Source organism: Garra rufa, chromosome 9 (genome assembly GCF_049309525.1).
Source record: "Garra rufa chromosome 9, GarRuf1.0, whole genome shotgun sequence".
NCBI classification, from domain to species: Eukaryota; Metazoa; Chordata; class Actinopteri; order Cypriniformes; family Cyprinidae; genus Garra; species Garra rufa.
Window position 1 is genome coordinate 34,651,460 of NC_133369.1, and position 25,789 is coordinate 34,677,248.

Here is a 25,789-nt window from a genome sequence, read left to right on the forward strand (position 1 = left end):
GTTTATATGTTGAATTTAACATATATTTCATTTTATTTCGTCTAATTATAACTTATATAAATAGTGTTTCATTGACAAGTGAATCATTAACGTAGTTTCATTTGTAAATCGTTTATGGTCACACACAGGCATAAATACAATCATAAAAACAAAACTATTGGCATAATTGTCGTTCACAATATTTGCTAAATATATGGCAAATAACATATAGTCTACACAACGTCATTTAGATAAAGCGATACACAATAAATAAAAAAATATAGCTCTAAGTCACTTATCATTTATTATTATTATTATTATTAGGCTATTATTATTAGGCTATTATTCTATTATTAACTGGTTAGGGCTATATTTTTTCACGCCTGACAATTAGCTACCAATTAAGTTTGACTTTATGATTGCATTTACACCCCTGTGTGACGATAAACGAAAATGTTTTTATTTATAAATGAAACTATAGTCTACGTGAATGATTCATTCCTCAGTGAAACACCATAGTATTATATAGTCTAGTCTATATAGACGAAACAAAATAAAATATATGTTCAATTCAATTAACTTTAAAACTACAGTAAAAATCAGTCATAGCCTAATAGCCGTATATAAACGAAAATTAAAATATATACAATAATAATAGGCTAATCATAATAGAAATTACTACTACTAGCCTACAACTGCTAATAATAATAATACGAAAAAAAGACGATCAGTTAATAGAAGGAATGTCATGTAGGCGTATTCTGTGTGACGATAAATGATTTCCAAATGAAACTACTTGAATAATTCACTCTTCAGTGAAACACTATATTTGTCTATTAATTAGACTAAATAAATTAAGCTACAATAGATGGTAAATTCAACCTTTAAACTGCATTCCAGTGCAAACCCCAGTCATAGAACCTTACAGTATTAGGCTACATTAAAAAAATTAAGTAAAGAGATCGAAATAAAAGGAAAAATAACGAATATAAACGAATAATAAAAAAAATTACGGAAAAAATAGGATCAGTTAATGGACAAGATTGTGGGATGCATAAAATATTTCTTGTAGGGCCATTTTATTTGATGCACTTTATTTATTCATGATAAACTTTTGAATGCTCTCTACGTCGCGCACAGACAGCATCGCCTATTGTTAATATAATAATTTAATATTGTATTAATTTCTAGAATAATTGATACAATCATTTAACTCAAAATAAAATATTAATAAACCTATCTAATCGGGGGTACTATGGTCACGCAGGTTTGTTTATGTACTTAACTCGTGGCCTCGAGAAATGCATGTCGTTCCCTCATCGTTGCATCTATCGTCTCACGACATAAGGATGTCGTTCCCACGAATTAATATCTCGTGGCCACGACATAATATCAAAGAGTATAGAAGTACTGTAGAAGCACCGGGTTGAGGCGATTTGGACTGGTTCTATTTGTAATTCACTGACCCATTCATAAAAACAGTTCTTCCTTCCAGATTGAATCAGCCGTGTTTCATACCTCCATTGAATAAATGACTTACGACTCACTCATTAAAACAGGAGCATGCTGTCATCTATTGGCAATTTAGTTTCACATTCAAAAGTGTCATTGTATTTTTTTCTGTAATTTCATGTTTCTGTTCTAATTTCTTTTTTATTATTATTATTAATCTCATAATATTATTTATACACTGTAAGTGCAGTGTAAATCTGCAGGAGCTCCGTGTAAAATATGCTATAAAACACCCTGCTTGTTTATTTCAAAGGAAGAGAATTAGATGCAATGTTTATTTTAGCGGCACAAACGGGCACAAATCGAGCACAAACGAATGGCACCTTTTGGCTAGATTTAGACGATATGGGGTGGAGAGTTACCTAACAGTCCCAAACAAGTATTTTCCCCCATTATATTTAAGAAGGGCTCGGAGATACCAGGTTTGTTTTAACGGCACAAACGGGCACAAATCGAGCACAAACGAACGGCACCGGTTTGGAAAGATTTGGACGACATGGGGTGGAGAGTGACGTCACTGCCCCGAATTGTTTTTGTTATTTCTAAGAAATGGAAATATATTTGACGTTCATTTCAACGGCACAAACGGGCACAAATCGAGCACAAACGAATGACACCAGTTTTGTGTGATTTAGAGGAACTGGGGTGGAGAGTGACGTCACAGCCCCGAAAATATTTTGGTTATATCTAGGGAAGGAAAACAGATACAGTGTTTATTTTAACGGCACAAACGGGCACAAATCGAGCACAAACGAACTGCGCCGGTTTGGAGCGATTTGGACAACATGGGGTGGAAAGTGACGTCATACGGTCAAAAAAATAATGTTTAATATCTTAAACAACAAACCAGCACAAACGTTCGTTTTTGCGGCACAAATCAGCACAAACGTAGCACTAACGAATGGCATAGTTTTGGTCATTATTTCTTTTTATGGGGTGCCAACTTCACGGAGGTGTGTGGGTGGCATCAACTGATTCACAAGCGTATGGTCACCATTGTTGTGTTCACAGAAGCAGCATCAATTAAACTGCAACAATTGATTTCAAGGAGCAGAACATGACTAGTTACAAAAGGAAGGCACATGTTAAACAAATGCTATAACAGTCAGTGTTGACCCATTTCCTTTGTCCTCCAGATACAGTGTGGGAATGTGTCATTTTGTTTAATGTTTTTCTCGCCTTTGGCCCACATTTGACCATTCACGCACCCAAGAACATACCTCTAAGTCTTGTTTATTTCCAACATAGCTTGTTTTTGATTTCATGGTTCTTACATGGAATTGAGTCTGTCAGGCTGGCTGCTGGTATCTCGACAGGCCAAAGCAAGCTGATCCATGTACAGTACAGCATGTTTTTCATTAAAGAGATAAAATGTACTGTTTACAGTGATCTGATTCTTTAAAGGAACCATATGTAAGAAATTTATTTCAGTTAATCATAAAATGGCCCTGACATGTCACTAGACATTAAGAAATCATGTTCATTTCAAATACTTATATCACTGACAACAGTGGTCCGGCCAGGATATTGTCATTTAAAAGTGAAAGTTGCAGCCCACAACTGATGTTGATGTTGTCATTTTGTGTTTTGGTCTGAGGCTCCACCCTCCAGCTATCTACTAATCACGAAGTCAGTAGAGTTTCGTCATCCGGGTTGCCAGCTCTGCTCTAGTTACAGCTGCAGCTACGAACGTGTCAGATAAAGCATGTATAACGTTACGAAACCTAAAAGACCTCGTTATGAATCCGAAATACGTCGTGACAAAGTCACGTGCTAAATGCGTTCATAAAAAGCTTTATATCGCACCACTAGCAGGGTATGAAAACAATCTATGTTCCGACTAAAATGTGGTATTACAGTACATCTTTACAAAATATTTGGCTAATACATAATTACTTCGCAAAACATCTCTCATGAAGCATAAACATAATTAACAGAAGAAAAAAAAATACTGTGTAGGACTCGTCACTTGCCATTGGAAGCTCCTTGTAGCAGCCTACGTTCCTGCTGGATCCTGCAGCTTAGCTGGCAACCTCGAGTCGGGTTCCACAGCTTCCACATTTCTGGGCGGGGATGCAGAATGGAGCCGCCCGCTTGAGAGAGAAGGTCCCTCCTGATCGGGATTTCCCATGGAGTGCCGTCTAGGATGGGAGATCTGGTCTGAGAACCACGTTCGACTTGGTACTAGTACACCAGTTTGAACAACGGCCATGAGCGCAGACCCCCTTGGTGGTTGATGTAGTACACAACCGCTGTGCTGTTGGTGCGTACGAGCACATGACGGTTCCGAAGGTCTGGGAGGAAGTGTTTTAAAGCTCGAAACACGGCCAGCATCTCCAAGCAGTTGATGTGCCAAAGGAGATGGCGGCCTGTCCACAGACCGCGGGCTGAGCGGCCACTCATGACCGCCCCCCAACCAGTGAGGGATGTGTCTGTCGCTAGCGTTACGCGGCGGCAAGTAGCTCCCAGCACTGGGCCCTGGGAAAGGAACCAGGGTTTCTTCCACATGTCTAAGGCACGAAAGCAGCACCGCGTGACCTTAATTGTGCGGAACGGATTTCCCCTCAGGGAAAAAAACCCTGGTTTTGAGCCACCACTGTAGGGGCCTCATGTGCAGTAGTCCAAGAGGTATCACGTTGGAAGCTGCTGCCATCAGACTCAAAAGTACTTGAAACTGTTTCACAGTGAGTAGCTGGCCTAGCCTGATTCCTCTGACTGCCATGAGAATAGACTCGATCCGAGCGGGTGACATTCGTGCCTGCATCGTGGTCGATTCCCACACTACACCTAGATAAGTGGTTCTCTGTAATGGAGATAGCACACTTTTCTTGGCATTAAGTCTCAACCCCAAATTTTTCATGTGAGCAAGAACAACATCTCGATGTTGAACCGCTAACTGTTCTGTCTGGGCCAAAATCAGCCAGTCGTCGATATAGTTCAGAATGCGGATGCCCTGGAGTCTCAGAGGAGCCAGAGCAGCATCCACACACTTTGTAAATGTGCGGGGTGAGAGGGCTAGGCCGAAGGGAAGCACCCGATATTGATAAGCTTTGCCCCTGAAAGTGAACCTCAGGAACTTCCTGTGTTGGGGAAGGATGGAGATGTGAAAGTAAGCATCTTTCAAATCTATCATGACGAACCAGTCCTCGGACCTGATATGCAACACGACATGATTGACTGTGAGCATTTTGAACTTTAGTCTCTTGACTGAGCGGTTCAGACAGCGGAGATCTAGAATAAGCCGCAGCCCTCCATCCTTCTTGGGAACAATGAAGTAGCGGCTGTAGATCCCTGACTCTCTGTCTTGAGGAGGGACCAGCTCGATGGCCTCCTTCCTCAGAAGAGAAACTACTTCCTGCTCCATAACCAGAGCCTGCTCGGGACCCACAATTGTGGGAAAAATCCCCTCGAAAGACGGCGGTGGGGCGCCGAATTGGATGTAGTACCCTTTCTCTACAGTGTGCAGGACCCATGTAGACACATTTGGCAGTAGTTTCCACGCTGCTACAAATTCTACTAAGGGAACCAGCCTCTCGAGGCTGGCCTCTGGTTGTAATTGAGGCCCCCGTAGGGGCGGCGAGCACCTCAGTCCCGCTACGTTGCCGGGCGGAGAAACGTGAGGCATGAGCTCGCTGGAGACTGTCAAGCCCTGTAACTCTGGCAGGGGTGGCTGACAGGTTTCCTGAGGGCCCCGAGGAGAGACGGACACCGTGTGTTGCGATGAAACCCGCTCGTCCCTGGGAGGGGCTGCCCTCAATGACCCTGACGCACAACCGTCAGGGTCTCTTGGCCGAGGACCTCCTTGACTGGAGGACGACCCTCAGGTCGGGCCTGGTCTTGGGGGCCCCCGACCCAGAGCGCCGCAGAGTCCCTGCCCCTAGGTGTAGGGGGGGCACTGGAGGCGACGCTCTGTTTCTGGATGTCTCGGTATGAGGAGCTTGTACACGTCTGAGGCTGCTCCTGCCCAGCAGCCTCGGTGGCAATAACGCGGCGAGGGAGGTACCACTGGAACGCCGCCGCTTGTTTGCGAGCCTCCTGGTATCTGCTGACGACAGAATCGACTGAGTCGCCGAACAGACCAGAAGGCTGCAGCGGGGCGTCCAGAAGGAAGACCCTGTCTTTCTCTTTCATATCCGACAGGATCAACCAAAAATGTCTCCCTGCGGCTACTAGGGCTGCCATAGACCGCCCTATTGCACGGGCGGTCTCCTTTGTAGCGCGGAGAGCCAGATCAGCGGTACGACGGAGCTCTAACACGTCAACTTCCCCGCCGTCGTTCAGATCTTTGAGCAGGTCAGCCTGGTATGCCTGCAGCACTGATATGGTGTGCAAACAGGCTCCAGCCTGACCTGCGGCCGTGTACGCCTTACCAGCACTGATGATGTGCGCAGCGGCTTGGAGGGCAAGGATGGAGCCTTCAAATATGATGCCATGCCAGGAGACAGATAACTGGCTAATGATTGTTCAGCTCGCGGCATCATCTTATAGGCGTTCTCGTCGAGCCCCGCCACGTTGCCATAATAGTCAGAGGCGGGGACAAACAGGCGGGACGAGAACGGTCTTCCCCAAGATCTTGATATCTCATCGTGGAGATCGGGGAAGAAAGGAAAGCTCCTTCTTGGAGGTGGTTGCTTTGTCCGCAGAAAGCGCTCATCTAATCTGCTTTTCTGCGGCTCATGTTGTTTCTTGGCAGGCCAGTCGATGTTAAGTTTGGCAACCGCGCGAGTAACCACCTCCAAGAGCTCCTCATATTGGGGCGAACGACTGGTGAGCGGTTGAAGACAGGAGAAGCATCGAGCCCTCGTCCCGGGGGGAAGTATCCGCCGAGCGGGCTTCCACAGCCCGTGAGAGAGCTGTAGATCTGCCGGGTAAGAGAGGAGATAGGGGTTCACCCGTCTCCATCCCCTCCAGCAAATCTAACTGCGAACCCCACGAGTGCAGCTGCCGCTTAGCCTCGGCTGAAGCAGGGCCAGCACCGCGGGGAACGCTGGTGAAGGCTCCTTTCTCAAAAAGAGCCTTCCGGGAGCGAAGCACGCAAACAGGAAGCAGATCGCCAGTGATGTAGCGTTGGCAGGGAGGAACACACCGCTTATAATGTGATTCGCCCTCGCTCACTTTAACTCTCTCTTTCTCTTTTTTGCCCCTAGTTTCAGACATTATCACTCAAATAAAAGGCGTGCTAACTTGCACAAAAAAGGAGTGATAACAAGACACAGACACACAGAGCGCTTCGCTGAAATGACAGAAAGCTGACGCCGGCTCCGTCGCACGTGCTTTTATACTTTCTGGTCGCTTACGTCACCCCGCCTGTGACGTCACGCCCTCCTTTGGATTGGTTACACCCTTACAGAAAAAACACATGAATTTCACAGGTGCAAAAACACATGTGGTCACATGTGGCCACATATACATGTGATTCTGCACATGTGTTATTTCACATGTGAAAATGTGTGCTTGCACATGTGACACGTGAAAATCACATGTGACACATGTGAAAATCACATGTGATTTGCACATGTGATTCTGCAAATGTGACTGTTCTTTCACATGTGCAAACGTGTGCTTTTGGAACACTTTCATGTGCATTCTGTGTGAATTCCCATGTGAATCACATGTGATTCCCATGTGAAACCCATGTAAGCACATGTATTTTCCTATGTGAAGCCCATGTGAAACCCTAGAGATCACATGTAAATACCCATGCGAAACCAGTGGAATAACATGTGAATCCCATGTGAAACCCTTGTGATCACATGTGAAAAACGTGTACTCACATGTGTATTCCCATGTAAAACATGTATATTATAAACCTGCTTGTGTTACAATGTTGTGATAGGGAAATGACTCACAACTGTCAACTGTCAATATTTTATTCATGCACAATATACACTTAAAAATATTTAATAATGTTTGTTCAATTCACTTGTATAAAAAAATTCCATTAAGTTTTATTTAGCAATCCTTACACACTATCCATATTATGAAGAATTCAAATGAATAACTACAATCTAATTATATAAATCTTTAAGGGATGGTTCATCCAAAAATGAAAATTATGCCATTACAGTTTTTCTCAATTGCTTAAACACATTTCTTGAAATTATGCCTCTTATTTGTGAAACTCTAAACACAAATCCACAACTTCTACTGTAACTCAATTCCCCAAACTTCCTATATTGATGTCAAAATGAAGCTCTCCACTCAAAACAATTCAATCTTGCTGAAAAACCAAACTTTGCTCTCAGACATGACACACAAATCATCAAAAACACACACACTACAACACAGTTTTCCACACTGATGAGATAAATTCAAAACAATACTACGAAAACAATACAAATAAAAATCTTTTCACATGATGAACACAACAAATCTATGCCTTTGCAAGTGTTTTATTCCTTAATTTAATGTACTGTAGAGTACAGTACAAAACAGCAAACAACAACAAAAATAATTATTCTGCTCAGCATCCAGTCTTTGGTCTGGGACAGGCCAAAGAACCTCTTCAGCATCACTAAATTAGCCCTGGCCAGGCAGCAGGGGTAATATCCTATTGCATGCCTGATCCAACCCTGGTACTCATCAACTAAAATATTTGAGACTGCTTGTCTTCTTGCCCTTGCCCTTCCTCTGTCTCTTCCATGTTGTCGTCGTCATAATCCTTCTTCTTCTCCTCTTCCTCTTTCACCTCCTACTCTTCCTCTTCAAAATTACACATTACTGTATGTGGGATATTGATTGAAAAAACTGGACAGGATTCACAGTTACACTTGTACTAGTGGTCTGACAAAAAAATAAAAAAAAATAAAAAATAAAATAAAAACACATTACAATGTCATTGTGAAACAGAAATGAAAAAGAAATATGGGCACAAAGGTGAAAATAAATTAGAAAATTAGAAAGTCCACTGTCAGAATTTGTAACTCCTGCATTGTCCTCTGTCTATATATGCATTCTAATTGAAGGTTCATGAGCTGTACCTTTGATCTATTTCAGAGAACTGCTTTATCATTGGTTGATCTATATTATCTTCATTAGTGAAAGTCAATATTCACTTGAATAATGGCAATTTTACAAAAAGTCTAATAGAAATGTGTAGAATATATGATTGACAGTTTATGACAACTAGATCAAAAATTTTGCATTTAGGTGATGACTTATACAATGAGCTAATGACTTGATGTTTTGAGGGGTAAGACTATTGCACAGAGAAATACAGTATTTCACTAGTTCGCTTTTGCATATAATAAACAGCGTAAAGTTAAGCGTGTTTGGCATGCTGTCCGGGAGAGGGCTCCGAGCTCGGTAGTCATTCCCGAGCCCGGGGCACTCCCCCTGCCCAGGGAGAGGGGTCCGAGCTCGGCCTTTGGCCCGAACCCAATAGCGCTGCCCCCCTGGCTGGAGGTGAGGAGAAAATAAACAGGGGGGGTGGGAGGGATGCTGGAATCAGAGATAGCTGAAGGTAGGACTGCTTGGTTATTTAAAGGGACTGTAGTAATGGGATAGGGAGAGTGATTGGATAGGGAGTGATTGCTGATGATGAATTGGCCGTGTTAATTATCTGCGCGAGCTCCTCCTGAAATTTGTTAATGAAACATCACATAATACATTTTGAGCAACAGGACAAAAGACTAGATGATGTGGATGTTGAACAAGTAGTTGTGACAATTTCATTTCTGATCTGAGAAATGCACCAAAGTGACTGAGAAAAACTGTAAGCTGACTTTGGCTCTTTTATCTCCACCGAAGCTTCTGATTGGTGTGTGCTAAATTTTGACTCCTAGTGTTTCCACTTGGGTAATTGTGTGCTAATTGAGCTCAAACTTCGCAGACTTGAGTGAACAATACTGAATGCTTGTGCTTTCTAAATGACCACATGGTGTAAGCACTGAGAAATGTAGGGATTTGTGTGTAGAGTTTTGCAGTAACAGTTCACCAAATATAACTCATGTGTCAAAGCAGGGAATAGTGTTTATAGTTTAGGGAAATGGGTGTGCTTTTTCAAAAATGGCGTTATAGTTTTGGAATTTTAGTTCAAAAGACTGGTTATAGTGTTTTAGCAATTGAGAAAAACTGTAATTACTTACCCTCATGTAGTTCCAAACAAGAAAGGCCTTCATTAATCATCAAAACACAAACCTATAAGATAAATATTTTTGGGATGCTTCGAGAGCTTTCTGACCCTGCATAGACAGCAATGCAACTGAAATGTTCCCAGGGCCAGAAATGTAGTAAGGACATTATTAAACTAGTTAATGTGACATCAGTGAGTCATTTGTATTTTTGCTCAAAGAAAACTAAAATGACGACCATATTCAAAAATGTCTTCTCTTCCATGTTAGTCTGATGTCCTTACTAACTTTCTAGGCCTGGGAACATTTGCATTGTTGTCTATGCAGGGTCAGAAAGCTCTCGAATTAATCCAAAATTATCTTAATTTGTGTTCTGATGATGAACAAAGGTCTTGCAGGTTTGGAACGACATGAGGGTAAGTAATTAATGACAGGATTTTGTTATTCTGAGTAAACCTTTTCCTTTAATAACTGGTAATGTGCTACAGCAAATTTGTTCTTAAATAAAAAAAAGTGACTCAATCACATTTCCCATGGCATGAAGTTGATAAAACCTGAAAGTACACCAAAAGGCACTGCTAAGTAGACCTAACAACTTGAGTCATATTTGATGACATGAGATTGGCAATGAACTGGATTGGTGTCATTGTCTGTAAGGAGGGCCACAGCAACATCTTCAAACTCATCAGACTTGTCCTAAATAAAAAAAACGTGAAAAAAGAGAGATACAAATCACAAAAAAATCCAGTGTCCAAAATGGTATTGATCAATTTAAGATGTTTTTATTAAACTCTCAATGATTTTTTTATATATATATTTACAATAGTTTTTGTCAATTAATTTTAAAAAGACAGCTAAACTAAGCTAAAGTTTACACAACAATTTAAATTCAATCATTATTTACGTTTATTCCATAGTCTTTCTTTCTGATACCACAAAATGGGGGGGGGAATTTGTGAAAAAAAAAAAAAAAAAACATTTTAAATTTTTTGTGTAATTGACTGATTTTTGTATTTTGGGTGAGTGGTCTGAACAAAAACACAGATATAGTAACAGATGCAATCAAACATTTATACACTGAATGAACAACAGTATGAGCAAAAACACTTTTGTATTTTGATTACATACATAGAGTGGTACTCACAAGGAGACTCACCTGAAGGTTCTCAAAAAGCCAATCACACAGGATGGACAGTGGAATGGCCGGGTGTGTAATTCCTATTAAAAAAAAAAGTGTATAAGATTGACTGTGATGTTACCAGAACAAACGTGATTTTAAATATTCTACTCAGACATATACACAAATAACATGTTTAATCTAAAAATAGCTAAATCAAAATAGCAAAAACAAACACAAAGTGGACTATTTATAAGGTTAACAATTTTGATTCATTCAAAAACGAAACAAGAAATTTCTTTCAAATCGCTCATTCAATTCAATAACAAAACACCTCTGTGCTGTGCAGAGAACAAAAAAACTGCTTTGACTGGTCTTTTTTAACTATTTTCGTTGGCGAAATAAGAGCAGAAACAGATTATTCACAACACTGTTGTTAATACTTTACTTACTGAGTAAATTATCTGTAAATGTTCGTTCTGGAAGTGAACTTCTCCTTTAAGTTGCTATTTTAAACAACTAAACAATAACTTAAACTATAACAACTAACATTAGTATGAACTGAAGTTTAACATTGATTTACCTCAGTTTTTGCCTGTTTCATCGAAGGGTGCGCAAACATATGAAGCAGAAAAGTAGTGTAGAAATTAACTCAAATTTAATGTTGATTCGGATATAGAATCGAATCTAAACTTCAGAGAAATCAATTTAGAATTAATAGTTTATATTTCCTGACCGGTCGTCCACCGAATCGGTCAAATCAATACACTTTATCAATTCCAAAGTCTATTCACGCTCATTGGCAGGAGCTTAAATAAACTTAAATATTAATTTGGGAAACTAAAGCCAGGTAGCTTGATCTAGGCAAAATAGTACTTTGTGAACACAAAAGGCAAGACAATTCTCTCAATGAAAACAATGATTTATTGAAAACTACACTAGGATTACAAAACTAAAACTACTCAAAACACGAACACATACACACACATTCACACGCACACTCATACAGTTTCAGAGATGGGATTTTATGAATTTTGAGAAAACCCAAGACTTGTTATATTACTGTTACTAGCTTCTCAAATCGCAACCTCAGAAAATCATCAAGCAGAGATCTAACTTAAACAAAACGCACCAGATTTCAACAAGAAATGGGAGACCTTGTTTACTTGCTCTTGGCCGGAATGGGGATTCCGTCCGGGCTGGAGGCTCGTCTCAGCGGATGCCCTGGTTGGTTGCGTGCTAGTCGGTCTTTTGGATGACGTCTTCGGGAATTCCTCAGGAGCTTAGAGTTGGGCAACGTGAGTTGCTCTCAGAGTTCGATTGGCGCTTGGGTTGCAAGGCGCGTAGGCTCTGAAGATTCAAACCGGGATGCGGAAGTCTTTTGCAGTCTCTTGTGAGTTCTGGAGGGCAAGAATGCCTTGTAGTTGGAACGAGCAGGCGATCTTCGGCAGAGAAAGTTTAGAGTCTTTCAGGATGTTTCCAGGGCTCTTCTCGCTCCGTTCGGTCAGTTCAAGTCAGCACTTCAAGCACAATTCAAGCCCGCGCTTCAAGCACAATTCAAGCCAAATTTCTGGTTCGGGTCAGTAAGTTTTAAAGGGTCTTCCTAAGTACCACCCCGAGGGCTGCGAACCAATGGGGTGGCCACGGGGCGGGGTCCCGCACCCATGCCGCTCCTCCTGGCATGTAATTTTATTTGGGATATAGATTTCTCTGCGATTTAGTTATTAACTTCTGTTAACTAGCGAAATGCATACAATACACACAAAATGAAATTCTCATTCACTCAGACAACCTGCAGTCGTTATGATCTTTCGAAAGAGACTAAATACAGAACTATAAGGTTACACATGGGATACACGCTAAATAACTTGATTAATTAAGGCACAAGGTATAGTAAAGTACATGAATACACGGCACCCATTGACATACAGAAAGGAGGGTGTCCTATCCTTTTGCATAGTAAGTTCGAGTGATCGAAATAGCGTTCTTGGTATCTTTTTTTTTTCTCCTGTATCATATTTGTCCGCACATTCTTTGCGCGGTGGGGTATTTCTGGGTTTTGAGTGGAAAAACCCCACGCTGCTTGAGCGGAGGTCAGTAAGAGTTCTGCGGGCCAGAACGGGCAATCTGGAATTGATCAATGTTCTTTGTTTATTCGTGACTCAGTTTATGATGGTCTCGGCCAAAGTGCGCGAGACAACTGGCTCTTCGTGGAATGTCGAGGGGGGAAGACGATCTTTGGGGAATTGTCCTTTTCCGGGAGTTTCACCAGGATCAAAAGATTGTAGTCATGAATTAGCGATTAGCTAGTTTACGCCGAACACAAATCACCGTTGTCTCCCTAATGGGATTAAGTTTATGGCCGCTCTGTTCCCTGCGGCGTAGCAAACGGACCATCGGGTAGACATCGTGACGCCAGTGTTTTCGCGCCGTTTCGGCAAATGGTTCAGACAAAAGAATCTTGATCTTCACATGGAGTATGGAGATTTGTTCATTACTTATGGTTTTGCGTAACTAAAATCCTACAATAGAAAAGCTATGTTACAAACATATGAAGCAGAAAAGTATTAAATGTTCTAGAATACAACACATTACAGCTATAAGAACTGAAATTCAACATTAAATGTGTAAAAACTAGGAAATCAAGCAAATTTTGCTTACCTTTTCCTCAGCTTACAGTGGACGTTGACCGTTATGGTTTGAATGATGCGCAGAGCTCCGACTTGTCCCATCAGAAATTTAAAATATAAATAAGCGTTATAAATATGATTTTGACTAAAAAAATTACAATTTCACCGTGTCTACACCGGACACGACAGTTTCCGCGCCGCATCGCAACAGCTAAAGGGACTGTTCACATATAGTGTCTTTTGCGCGGCGCGCACAAGTTCGTTATTTCAAATGTAGATGCGCACTATGCACGCTCATACTGAACCGCAGGTCATGTGACATGAACCAACCAATCAGCTTCATCCTTTCCCTTAATAACATTGAAAGCACTGCCAAGTTGTAGAAACAGCTTATCATAGCTGTACAGGAATAACCAGTGATTTTTAATGCTGGAAATCCATTTATCCTTTGCTGAATCTTCATTGAATCCATGAAATGCGCAGGTCATGGTTGCTTAGTATTAGTTATAATAATAATAATAATAATAATATATATATATATATATATATATATATATATATATATATATATATATATATAATGATATACCTAACTGATGATCAATAAATTATAGGTACAAGCTAATAACAAAGTGTATCGTCTTAACAATAACACACACGATATTCAGAGCATGGTTCGCCAATGGCGTTCCCCATAGCGCTTGATGCAGCTGAGTTCCCGGAAGGGAACTAATCTTAGCACTGCACAGAAGCTGCATGAAGTGACATTTAGATGTGGTATTTATAAATTTAGACTTTTATAATTGCATAAATAATGTTATGAGATTAATGTTTTAAATGCTAAACTCAGAATATAGAAATATGTTGAAAAATAATGTAATATGATAGGAAACTTCAGTCAATCAAACGATTCTTTCAAAACGGCTAAATCCTTCAGGAGCTAATCAATGACTGTTTTTATGAATGGCTTAGTGTATCAGTTATTCACCCAAACCAACGCGGATTCATATTCGAACACAGAAATGAAACTCTTGCTTGTGTTATATTGCTGAACTGTCAGAAGCATTTTTGCTCACATATCTTGAAATTTCCAAGTTAGTAGCTTGTATATTAAAACATTTATTTATAAATGTAAAAAAAATACATATATGATTGATAAGAACCAAGTGCAAAGCCGCTATGTTAATGAATGGAATTGCATTCATTATGGCAAAGATGCTTTCAGAAACGAATTATTACACCTGTTCTAAAAGTGGGCAAATGAAGAAAAATACGAAAATACTTTCTTGTAAATTTTTTTGATGTTGATTAATTGATTCTTGAGCTGCTATTCAGACCCTCTCTTCTGATAAACTGCAGCATGAACAACGACGTGCAAGTGCAACTTCTAATTTCAAACTGGACTAAAGTGTCGGGAAACACTGAATACCATATAAAGTGTATACACAGCCTGTACTGCACAAAGCACAGAAGAAAGACATTTTGGCAATCAACTTGCAATGTTTCTTCTGGCATGCATGTTCAAATGAACGTTTTAAACAGTGTTCCTGCCATGCATACAACATATCATACGGTACTAATGATGGATGATACTACAGTTTCAAAAATTTAATGGAAGCTTTAGTATCACGATACTACCGTAGTACCGGTATATCGTGCAACCCTACTGTATGCCAAATCTTCTGACACTACATGAATTTCGTTGGAGGTAAAATTTGATCACAACGGCCATTAATCGGCTGTTGGTGAACATGTCAAACTAACGATCAAAGACTACAGATTTTAGCCTAGGATAATAGGAATGTATTAGGATTTTCAAAACTTGTCTCAGAAGGCCAAATCGTGGCCAAAATCACACAGTGTGCACCCAGCTTTAGGGAGAAACCAATTCCCAAGTGTAATCTTGTGAAATGATTAAATAAAAAATTGGATATTGTTGTTTAAAGTGGTTGAGAAAATCATAAGAACGCATCATCTTTTGTGCAAAGAACCCAAGTCACAGCATTTTGCAGTTATGACTCAGTCCAATAAAGTGATGATTATTTGGATTAGAGGCTTACTAAATTTTATTTACATAGCTAAAAATGGATAAAATGCATGTTTTTTTTCTGTTTTTGAAAGAAGTTTCACCAATGGAGCATTTATTTGATCTAATTGATTTGGTGCTCTAGAAACATTTCTCATTATTAATGATGAAAGCAATTGTGCTACATAATCTTTTACCATTTTTGACATTTGTTGAATGAAAGTTTCAAATTAACATTTTCTTTTTCTTGCTTTCTTGCTCACATCCAGCTTAAGAAGCGGAAGGCTCCAGCACCTCCACCCACACCGTCTCCCGAACCAGTTATTTCCACTTCTGTGCCTACTGCATCTGTGCAGGCCCACTGCGTCCCGGTGCCAGTTGAAAGGACCCTGCTGCCAGCTCCCAGAGCCTCAACTCCAGCCGATGATTCTGATCTGAGCCATAGTATTGAGGATTCAGAGCCAGCCAGGTCCATCTGTAGTAGCTCCAGTAGTGATGTAGCTGCAGGATCCAGCAGCAGTAGTCTAGCTGAAGAACCTGTAACGCATCAGGCTCATGTGATAGCTGCGTACACCACTTATACACCAGAACCAGAACCAGAACCTGAAGCTGAATCTAAACCTGAACCTAAATCTGAATACAAGGAAGAAGCAGCTCCTCAGACTCCGCCAGAAGAAGAACCAGGTCCAAGTTCAGAGGATAAAATGGCAGAAGACCCAGAGCTAGAGATGGAGCTAAAAATGGAAGAGATGGAGAATAACCGTAATAGTGGAATAGGTAATGTAACTATTTCTTTTTGTAGCAAAATCTATACAATAATGATACAATTTGTTGTTATAAAATGCAGTGCAGTAAGCATAAACTAGCCACAGTATTAGTTATTGCAGCTCTTTAGGATGCTCTGATGTGCTGATTTGATGCCATTTTAACAATGAATTGGTTAAATTGGCGCCAGAAGCTGTATGTCTAAAAGCTGAGTTTTACATCAACCCACTATCTCTTTCGCTCACTCTGCCTCACTAAATCAGTTTAATATTGATTCCGAAGAGTGAGAGGAGAGATGACAGGTAAACAAGACTGGTATATCAAGTTTTTTATTTTCAGTTCCAAGCCAACTTTATAACGCATCACTGATTTCTGAGAGCATAACATACTACCCCTCGGCTAAAATGGTAATGCACATTGAACAGTTTCCAATGTACAAATAAAGCTCAAAGTGTGCTTTGGTTTTTATGCGTACACTAGGGTGAAAGTACAGCATGTGTGCTGTACATGTTGGCATCAGTGTATTGCTCACGTACTGGATGTGGCAGCCCAGATATTTCTAACCTTGTGTACTCTGCTCACTCACGTTCGCATTGAAGTCACTTTTGTTTTAATAGTGCTTTTATAGAGATTCTTTTAAAGCAGCAACACTGTATTAAATTTTTTGGCACTAATAAGGTGTTCCACAAGTTGGCTCGGGCCATGGTTTCGCAGTTAAAAAAACTGTTGGAAGAAATGGAACAACAACAACAATCGAATTGAGACCACAACAACAATAGATGGCTGCGCTGACAAGCATTTGTGTGAGGGGTTAAGATATACTCATGCGCTAAGTATGTAAAAGCTCATCAAAAATTATTTTTTCCATAGAAAATAAACTAGAATATTCAGATTATATTATAATGAATATAACCAGGGATATTATATTTAACTTAAGCCTGAACTATAAATTAAATAAAAAAAATGTAAAATGTATTTGATGACATAGATGACATTTCTCATTTGTATTTTACCATAATAAAAACTATATTATATAAGAAAATAATAAAAATTACAACAACAAAAATGACTAAAACTTCAACTTTAAAATGAAAATTCCCCAAAATACCAATCAAAAACTATGATGGTATCTCAGTGATACTAAAATTACACTGTCTTGAACAGGCAGTGACATGACCATCCCTCTTCAGTTTATCACTTACCGTTAAAATAATATCTCTTTCCAGAACAGAGAGAGGTTTTACACAAAGTATTATGGCTATTTGGGGAAAAAAGAAACATTTTCCTGAAACATCACTTTTGTAAAGTAATTGACTCCATCCTTAATTAGGAAGAGGCTTAATCAAAGATGACAGCAGGTGCGGACACGCCAGTCTTTCATGTGCCAGGAAAGACGTGTCTGCACAAACAGCATCATTTCAATACTCTGTCAACTCTAGAACTTTTAATTTAATAAGATTTGAAACCCAAAGCTTTGATGTACACTGCTGCTTTTTAGATAGGGGTGAACTACAGTGAGCAGAGCTTTTCAGTGTAGAACAGTAAACAGATGGCTCTGTCTCTGCATGCTGGGGGAAAACAAAACTGAACAAAACAGTCACTTTTAACATTAAAGAACTGTGCTTTTGGAAAACGCTTACCAAGCATTGATCGCATTCTTTGATACAAGTCTACAAAATTTCAGTGTAAAAGCTAAAAGGAGAATAGAGCGGGTGTGAGACACCATTTATTGATCCCTCTGTGCTCACTGTCTCCTCAGACGCCGATTATGGGAATAAGAGTTAGCTGCACCTGTGAGAGAGACCTGGTGATGGGAAAGCTAATATAAATATAGAAATGGCATAAGTCCAGAAAATGATACAGGTCAAACTCTCTAATACACTGCAAAAAATGCTTTTCTTACTTAACTCACTTAATTTTGACTTGTTTTTACTGAAAACAAGAAAATAATTTTTACTTGTCTAGAAAATCCTTCTTGATTTAAGAATTTTGGCTGGAAACAAGACAAAACATCTAAGTAAGAAAAGCATTTTTTGCAGTGTAGATCTATATGTAGTACATACTGTATCTGTTAGCTGAGGTTTGACATGAGCTTTTCACAGCTCACAGGTTTTCACAGTCCTAGGTTACCTTGTTGCCATGTTCAGGGTTCGTACGGGTGCTTGAATTCCTTGAAAATGCTTGAATTTTAATGTAGAGTTTTCAAGGTTTGAAAAATGCTTGGATTTTGGATGAAGTGCTTGAAAGTGCTTGAATATGCAGTTGCATCGGTTTCATATTAATTCGCTTTCATACTAAATAGTTATTTTTTGTTATGCTTATATAATATGTAAAAGAAAGAAAAGAAAAAAACAGCTCCGCTCGAGTGTGCACGTGAGGCTGTAGTGTGATCCGCCGGTCTTTCTTGATGCGCGCCCTCTGATGGAACAGAGCCGTAGATAAAACATGCCAGTTATCAGGAGGTTGTTGCATCAGTCCTCGATGGCTTGAAAACGACAAATAAGAATTATGTTTAAAACGAGAATTTGGGGATCGCAAAATTGCCAGCCCGATGTCCCGGGGCTATTGTGTTTTTCAGTCGGGCTACCAAAATGTTTCACCGTGTTCATCTTAAAGTAGAGGGCTCGTGCGGGTCCTTACAAACTCATCAATTTAGCTGTATCAAAGTTAAGGCCATAAAAAGTTTTAAATGTATTAAATAGTATAAGAAAAGGCTTAATTATAAGTTTAAGAGTTAGGGACGGATATACTAGAATCGCGATAGGGCTGGATAAAACTTCAAAAGGCAATGATGTCATTGAATAAACATACACGCTGCACATTTCAAAGTCAAAGCGCGGCACTGATGTCTTTATATGAATGTATCTGAAGGGAACCGACTGTCCTCAGAAACGTGTCATTGGCATTTTTGTTTCATGCCTGATAAAACAGCGTCAATGCTGCTTGGTATCAGTCTATGCTTGGTATACAGCCGTTACTAAGGAAACCGTAATATTTCAGCGCAGGGAATGAATTTGCGAATATTCAGCTGTTTAGTAAGATTATTACAAATATTGACCCAAGTTTTTATGCAGCAAACACATAAGAGTTGTAAATGTAAAAGAAGTTATGTGCTTTCTAAAAATCTAAACAATTAAGACAGCAATATTTATGTTTTAAATAAATTATACCATTTTAAAAATATAAAGGCTGAAATGCCATTGTATAATATGTTTTGTTTTTGTGAAAATCTAAATTATAAATCATGTCATTTTATGGCTTAATATGTTACTGTACATTGTTCAACCCCACTACGGTGTTCATTTTACTTGTGCAGCTCTTAAAAAGGGTCATAAATTGCCTTAAATTGATATTATAAAATTCTGCAGATACACTGTAAATAGTGAAAAAATACCTTGATATTTGTGAATAGAAAATCAGATAGGAGTCTAAATCAAAAATATTTTCAATGTTTAAAGAATGGTCTTTTTTCATTTGGGCCAGTTAAATTTTATTATTAATTTTATAGTGTCTTTTTGACTACCTTTTAGTACTTTTAGGCTGAAATGTGAAATGTATTTGTGAAAATCCTTCAAGTTTTAGAAAGTTTTCAAGTTTTAGAATTTTAGTTTATCATATTTTTTTTTTACAGTCATTTTATACCAGTCATTAATGTTACCATAGACATTGCCCTACTACACTCATACAGTATTACTTTTATTTGTGCAGGTCTTAAAAAGCCTTTAGATTTTATTTTTTAAAATACTACAGATACTCAGTAAATTATATAAATTATATATTTAAAATTATATAATTTGTATACTGAATGTTGACTATTTATATGGGGCAATGTTATATGCAATCTAGACAGTTGTTTTTTTAATAGCACAATAACATATGATTTAAAATTAAGAACTCATGTATGTGAATATGTAATTTACCACAGTGCTGGAAAATCTTGAAAATGCACCTTGAAAGTGCTTGAAAAGTGCTGGAATTTTACTTTGGAAATGGTGTAAGAACCCTGCATGTTTCATGCTGCTCATACTGTACCCTTGGATAGTAAGAATATTGGGTGGTCACTTTCAAATAGATATAGACCCATGCTGATTTTGTATGTTTGCCCACTGACAAAGAAATGATCAGTCTATAATTTTAATGGTAGGTTTAATTTAACAGTGAGAGACATAGGGCTGGGCGATTAATCGAAAAGTAATCGAAATCGACATTCAGAACCTATAATCGATCAAATTTTTCCAGGTCAATTATTTCAATTACTTTCCCTACTGTGTGTGGAGTCACGTAACCCAGGTCCATTAGGCTACGTTATTCCGCCGACGTGTCGATGGAGAGCTTAAGCAGTATTTATACAGTAAAAAGTATTTACAGGATATACAAGAGTAATTTTATTTAGAAAAGATACTGCTTATTTTCTACTTTTAATATGTATTATGATTTTATAAATAATGTATTTTGTTTCCAAAAGTGCAAGTTATTTATTTTCACTAATTTAAGAAAAATGTGACTTTTCGTTTTAAGCAATGTGTGCTTTAATTTCAGTTGTTCAACACTGATGTTCAATGAATAATCATAGATAGTAGATAGTGTGTGCACCCTTCATTCAAAAATCTCTCACTTGTAATATGTGAGCATATTTACTGTACAAAACTTGTCAGTGAACTATGAGGGCAAAAAAAAGAAATATTATTTAAATATAATTAAATATAATTTTATTAATGAATAAAATAATCGTTCATTAATCGTAATTGGGTTAAAATGTTCAATTAATAGAGATTTTGATTTTAGGCCAAATCGCCCAGCCCTAGAGAGACAGAATAACAACAAAAAAATCCAGAAAAACGCATTTCAAAAAAGTTATAAATTGATTTGCATTTTAATGAGTGAAATAAGTATTCGATCCCCTATCAATCAGCAAGATTTCTGGCTCCCAGGTGTCTTTTATACAGGTAACAAATTGATATTAGAAGCACTCCCTTTAAGAGAGTGCTCCAAATATCAGTTTGTTACCTGTATAAAAGACACCTGTCCACAGAAGCAATCAGTCAATCAGATTCCAAACTCTCCACCATGGTCAAGACCAAAGAGCTGTCCAAGGATGTCAGGGACAAGATTGTAGACCTACACAAGGCTGGAATGGGCTACAAGACCATTGCCAAGCAGTTTGGTGAAAAGGTGACAACAGTGGGGCGATTATTCGCAAAAAAAAAAAAAAAAAAAAAAAACCACAAAATAACTGTCAATCTCCTTAAGTCTGGGGCTCCATGCAAGATCTCACCTTGTGGACTTTCAATCATGAGAACGGTGAGGAATCAGCCCAGAACTACATGGGAGGATCTTGTCAACAATCTCAAGGCAGCTGGAACCATAGTCACCAAGAAAACAATTTGTAACACACTATGCCGTGAAGGACTGAAATCCTGCAATGCCCGCAGGGTTCGCCTTGCACATGTACAGGCTCAATGAACATCTGAATGATTCAGAGAAGAACTGAGTGAAAATTTTGTGGTCAGATGAGACCAAAATCGAGCTCTTTGGCATCAACTCAATTCTGCCTATGACCCCAAGAACACCTTCCCCAAACATGGAGGTGGAAACATTGTGCTTCGGGGGTGTTTTTCTGCTAAGGGGCAGGACAACTGCACCGTATCAAAGGGACCATGGACAGGGCCATGTACCGTCAAATCTTGGGTGAGAAACTTCTTCCCTCATTGAAAATGGGTCATGGATGGCTATTCCAGCATGACAGTGACCCAAAACACAACGGCCAAGGCAACAAAGGATTGGCTCAAGAAGAAGCACATTAAGGTCCTGGAGTGGCCTAGCCAGTCTCCAGACCTTAATCCCATATAAATTCTGTGGAGGGAACTGAAGGTTTGAGTTGCCAAACGTCAGCCTCAAAACCTTAATGACTTGAGAGAATCTGCAAAGAGGAGTGCGACAAAATCCCTCCTGAGATATGTGCAAACCTGGTGGGAAAATACAAGAAACGTCTGACCTCTGTGATTGCCAAAAAGGGTTTTGCCACCAATAATTATTTCTTGGTGGAATTAATAAAATGCGAATCAATTTACAACTTTTTTAAAACACATTTTTCTGGGTTGTTTTGTTATTATTCTGTCTCTCACTGTTAAAATAAACCTACCATTAAAATTATATACTCATCATTTCTTTGTCAGTGAGCAAACATACAAAATCAGCAGGGGATCAAATAATTATTTTCATTTACATTATAGAAAGCCTTCAGATACTGAAAATTGACACTATTTTCTCATGCTTGACAAATGCTTTCATTTTTTTATCATTTGCTGACAGCAGGAAAATGTGTATATATACAGTCAAAGCAAAAATGATTGACACCAATTTTTTTTTTTTATATTTAGGATAGCAAAATGAAGCAAACTGTGACATATTATACCCAAAAATTCTTCACACAGTGAACTACCAGTAAAACTGATACAAATTTGGGACCAAAAATTATTCAGACACTTTGACCTGACCATGTTTTGCTCAAGTGTTTTTTTTCTTTATTTGCTTGGTAATTGGTCAACAAAGTATTGATAGTTGTGTGAATGTTGTCATAACAGTTTGAATTTTTGGCTGATTGTAATCCATTACATACCTTTCTATCAAAGTTATCTGACAATTATCAAGATGAATTTGTTCTGACACAGTTTAATTCCTGTTAAGTTCCTGTCATGTTTTATTACCATTTTCTAAAGTATAGCAAATAAATGGTGATAATGTGAGAAATATTGAAGGTGTCTGAATACATTTTGGTTTGACTATATTTTTTATAATATGGTATTTATCCTGCTTTGACTTTATCGTAGACTTATTGTCCGTCACAACACATACTCGGCTGTAACTAAATGGTGCTTTTCTTCTGTTAGCTGCTGAACTGGCATTGCTGAGGGTGATATATTACTTATTGAACTGAATGCTCTCAAAATCCCCCACATGTATTATTTCTCTTTAAACTCCAGCTAGCTTAAGATAACCTCCACAGGAGTGGGACAGTATAATGAGTAAACTTTTAGATGCCACACCAGTATTGATTTAACACCACTCATGTTGTTCCTGCTTCTCAGTTTATTCCAGTACATCCAGATGACTTATAATCTGACTACCTCAGTATCTGGAGTTGTACTTTGTCTATAGCATTGATAATACATACAGTGCATTACAAAACCCTGCCCTGATATCTGAACATTTTGTTTCTAAAAAGCTGAAGTTAAAGAAGAAGTTAACTTCCAGAATGAAAATTCCCGAATAATTTACTCACTCCCATGTCATCCAAGATGCTTATGTCTTTCTTTCTTCAGTCGGAAAGAAATTAAGGTTTTTGAAGAAAACATTCCAAGATTTTTTTCAATATTGTGGACTTCAATAGGAGTCAAAGGGTTGAAGGTCCAAATTGCAGTTTTAATGCAGCTTCAAAGGACTCCACACAATCCTAGTCAAGCAATGAGCTAGCTGAACGATCTGTCATTTTGTAAGAAAATACAAATTTATATACTTTTTTTTTTTACCACAAATGTCTTGAATGACCTCATGCACGTGTGACAAACAACGTGTGATTACAAAGCAAATGTTGCAGAAAAGCCACAGATTCTTGGATAACGGTCAAGGCTTTGTCTGGGCCATTTTTGGACATTCACCTTTGTGTTCCTTGGTCACTCCAGTGATAATTTAATCTTGTGTTTAGGATCATAGTCCTAGCAATGAACTTTCTAGAAAGTCATTCTTTTATTTACCAACACGTCCACCCACTGATGACGAAGGCGAAGCTACAACATGATGTGGTCACTATTGAGTATGGAGTGTTTCAATACTTGAGCAAACAGCATATGTCAGGGTTCGGGTAAATGGAAGAGGCGAGGACTCGATGCAGAGTATGGGCTTTATTGGAAAATAAAATAAACAAAACAACCAAAACTACCCCGAGGGGGAAAAACAGGACAAGGCTTGGCAGGAACAAGGTAGGGCAGGACACATCCAGGGAAAATTCGTTGACAAACTGGCACAGGACTGCAAACACAAGGACAATAAGTAGGGAGCAAATGAGGCAGGCAACGAGGGAAACACAGGTGGGGCAAATTAACCAATAATCAGGAAACAAGATGGGTGGGGTCAAGACAATAGACATGAGAGCACATGGCACAAGAAACCAATCAAGACAAAACCATGTGCTCACACAAAACAAAAACACAAGCACATGGCCAGTAATACAAAAATCACAAGCCATGTGCTTGAACAAAACACGAACACACAGCTAATGAGAAAACTCAAAAGCTGCGTGTTCACACAAAACATGACAAGAGAGCACGCAGCTGAAAACAAGCCGCGTGCAACACCACAAGACAAGAAAATACAAAAGACAAATCCACATGACAGGAGAGCGTACGGCCCGAGCAAACTCAAGACCGCACGCTCCCGCAACACGACAGAACATGGACTGTGAGTGTCCGAACCCCGACACGATACGAAACTCAACAAGACATGAGTACCGGGATCCGAACACCACACTCCAACAAGAAACAAGGCACGCAGAAAACATGAAAACAACACATGGTGGGAGTGTCAGGGCTCTGTCACAAAACCACAAGAAAACTAGACCGAAGTGACAGAACCCTGACAGCATATTTCAGTTTTTACTTTTCTTAAGAATACTTAGACAAACTTTACTGAAGAACTTCAGGAAATGTCCTATGAATATTGTAAAACCAGTACTGGAAAGAGGTCCTAGCTTAATATCTTTGTTTTCAGCCCAAAACGAACCCACAGTTTATTTATTCATTGATGTGTTTGGAAATTAGCCCAGTATTATAATAAGGTGGGTTACTCAAGCTTGTGCAAAAACATTCAGGGAGTTTTTTCCTTGGCTGGAGCTGAATGTTCTTGGACTGAAAAATTCTGTATCATAGAAACAGACTGATTAAAAATAAGAGTGTTCCACTGCTAAAGAGCCACATATAGAAAGATTCCTTCCTGTAACCAGTTATACTCGCTGTATTATTAGCATACACAGGTGTTAACCATCAATTGCTAGAAAAACCAAGAGGAAGCCCATTGCAAGAGGTGTCCCAGGTCACCAACTCTTCCCCTTCTATTAAGGAGGACTACCAAGATACCTAATATAATCACGTACAGATGTCCCCTCAGTGTAGGTCTCATAATTTTCAAACTCTCCTTTAAAGGATTAGTTCACTTCCAGAACAAAAACAGATCATTTACTCACCACTTTGTCATGCAAGATGTTCATGTCTTTCTTTCTTTTTTTTAAGACGGAAAAAGTTCACACAGACTAGACAAGCGTTTGACGTTAAAAAGTTTATAAATTGTCAGTATGTTTAGAAAATGACCGATCGTTCTGCTAGATAAGACTCTTATTCCTTGGCTGGGATAGTTTAGAGCCCTTTAAAGCTGCATTTATACTGCTTTTTGGAAGTTCAAACTCGGGGGCACTATTGAAGTCCATTATATGGAGAGAAATCCTAAAATGTTTTCCTCAAGAAACATAATTTTTTTATTGACTGAAGAAAGAAAGACATTAACATCTTGGATGACAAGTGGGTGAGTAAATTATCTGTAAATGTTTGTTCTGGAAGTGAATTACTCCTTTAAAGCTTTTTTTTTTTAAGTTCTTCTCCTTCTCCAGATCTGCTGTCTGAATGTTGACTCTTTTTTC

The 25,789-nt window shown here is 38.9% G+C and overlaps 1 protein-coding gene across 5 annotated transcripts in view; it reads left to right on the forward strand.

The window, feature by feature from the left end:
- Positions 1-25,789, forward strand: part of cobl (cordon-bleu WH2 repeat protein) — a 147,380-nt gene that overhangs the window by 105,004 nt on the left and 16,587 nt on the right. For all 5 annotated transcript variants that reach the window (XM_073847917.1, XM_073847921.1, XM_073847918.1 and 2 more), the window contains one exon: positions 15,606-16,113. In XM_073847917.1, the coding sequence (XP_073704018.1) occupies positions 15,606-16,113 (508 nt within the window). The remainder of the gene's footprint in view (positions 1-15,605; positions 16,114-25,789) is intronic.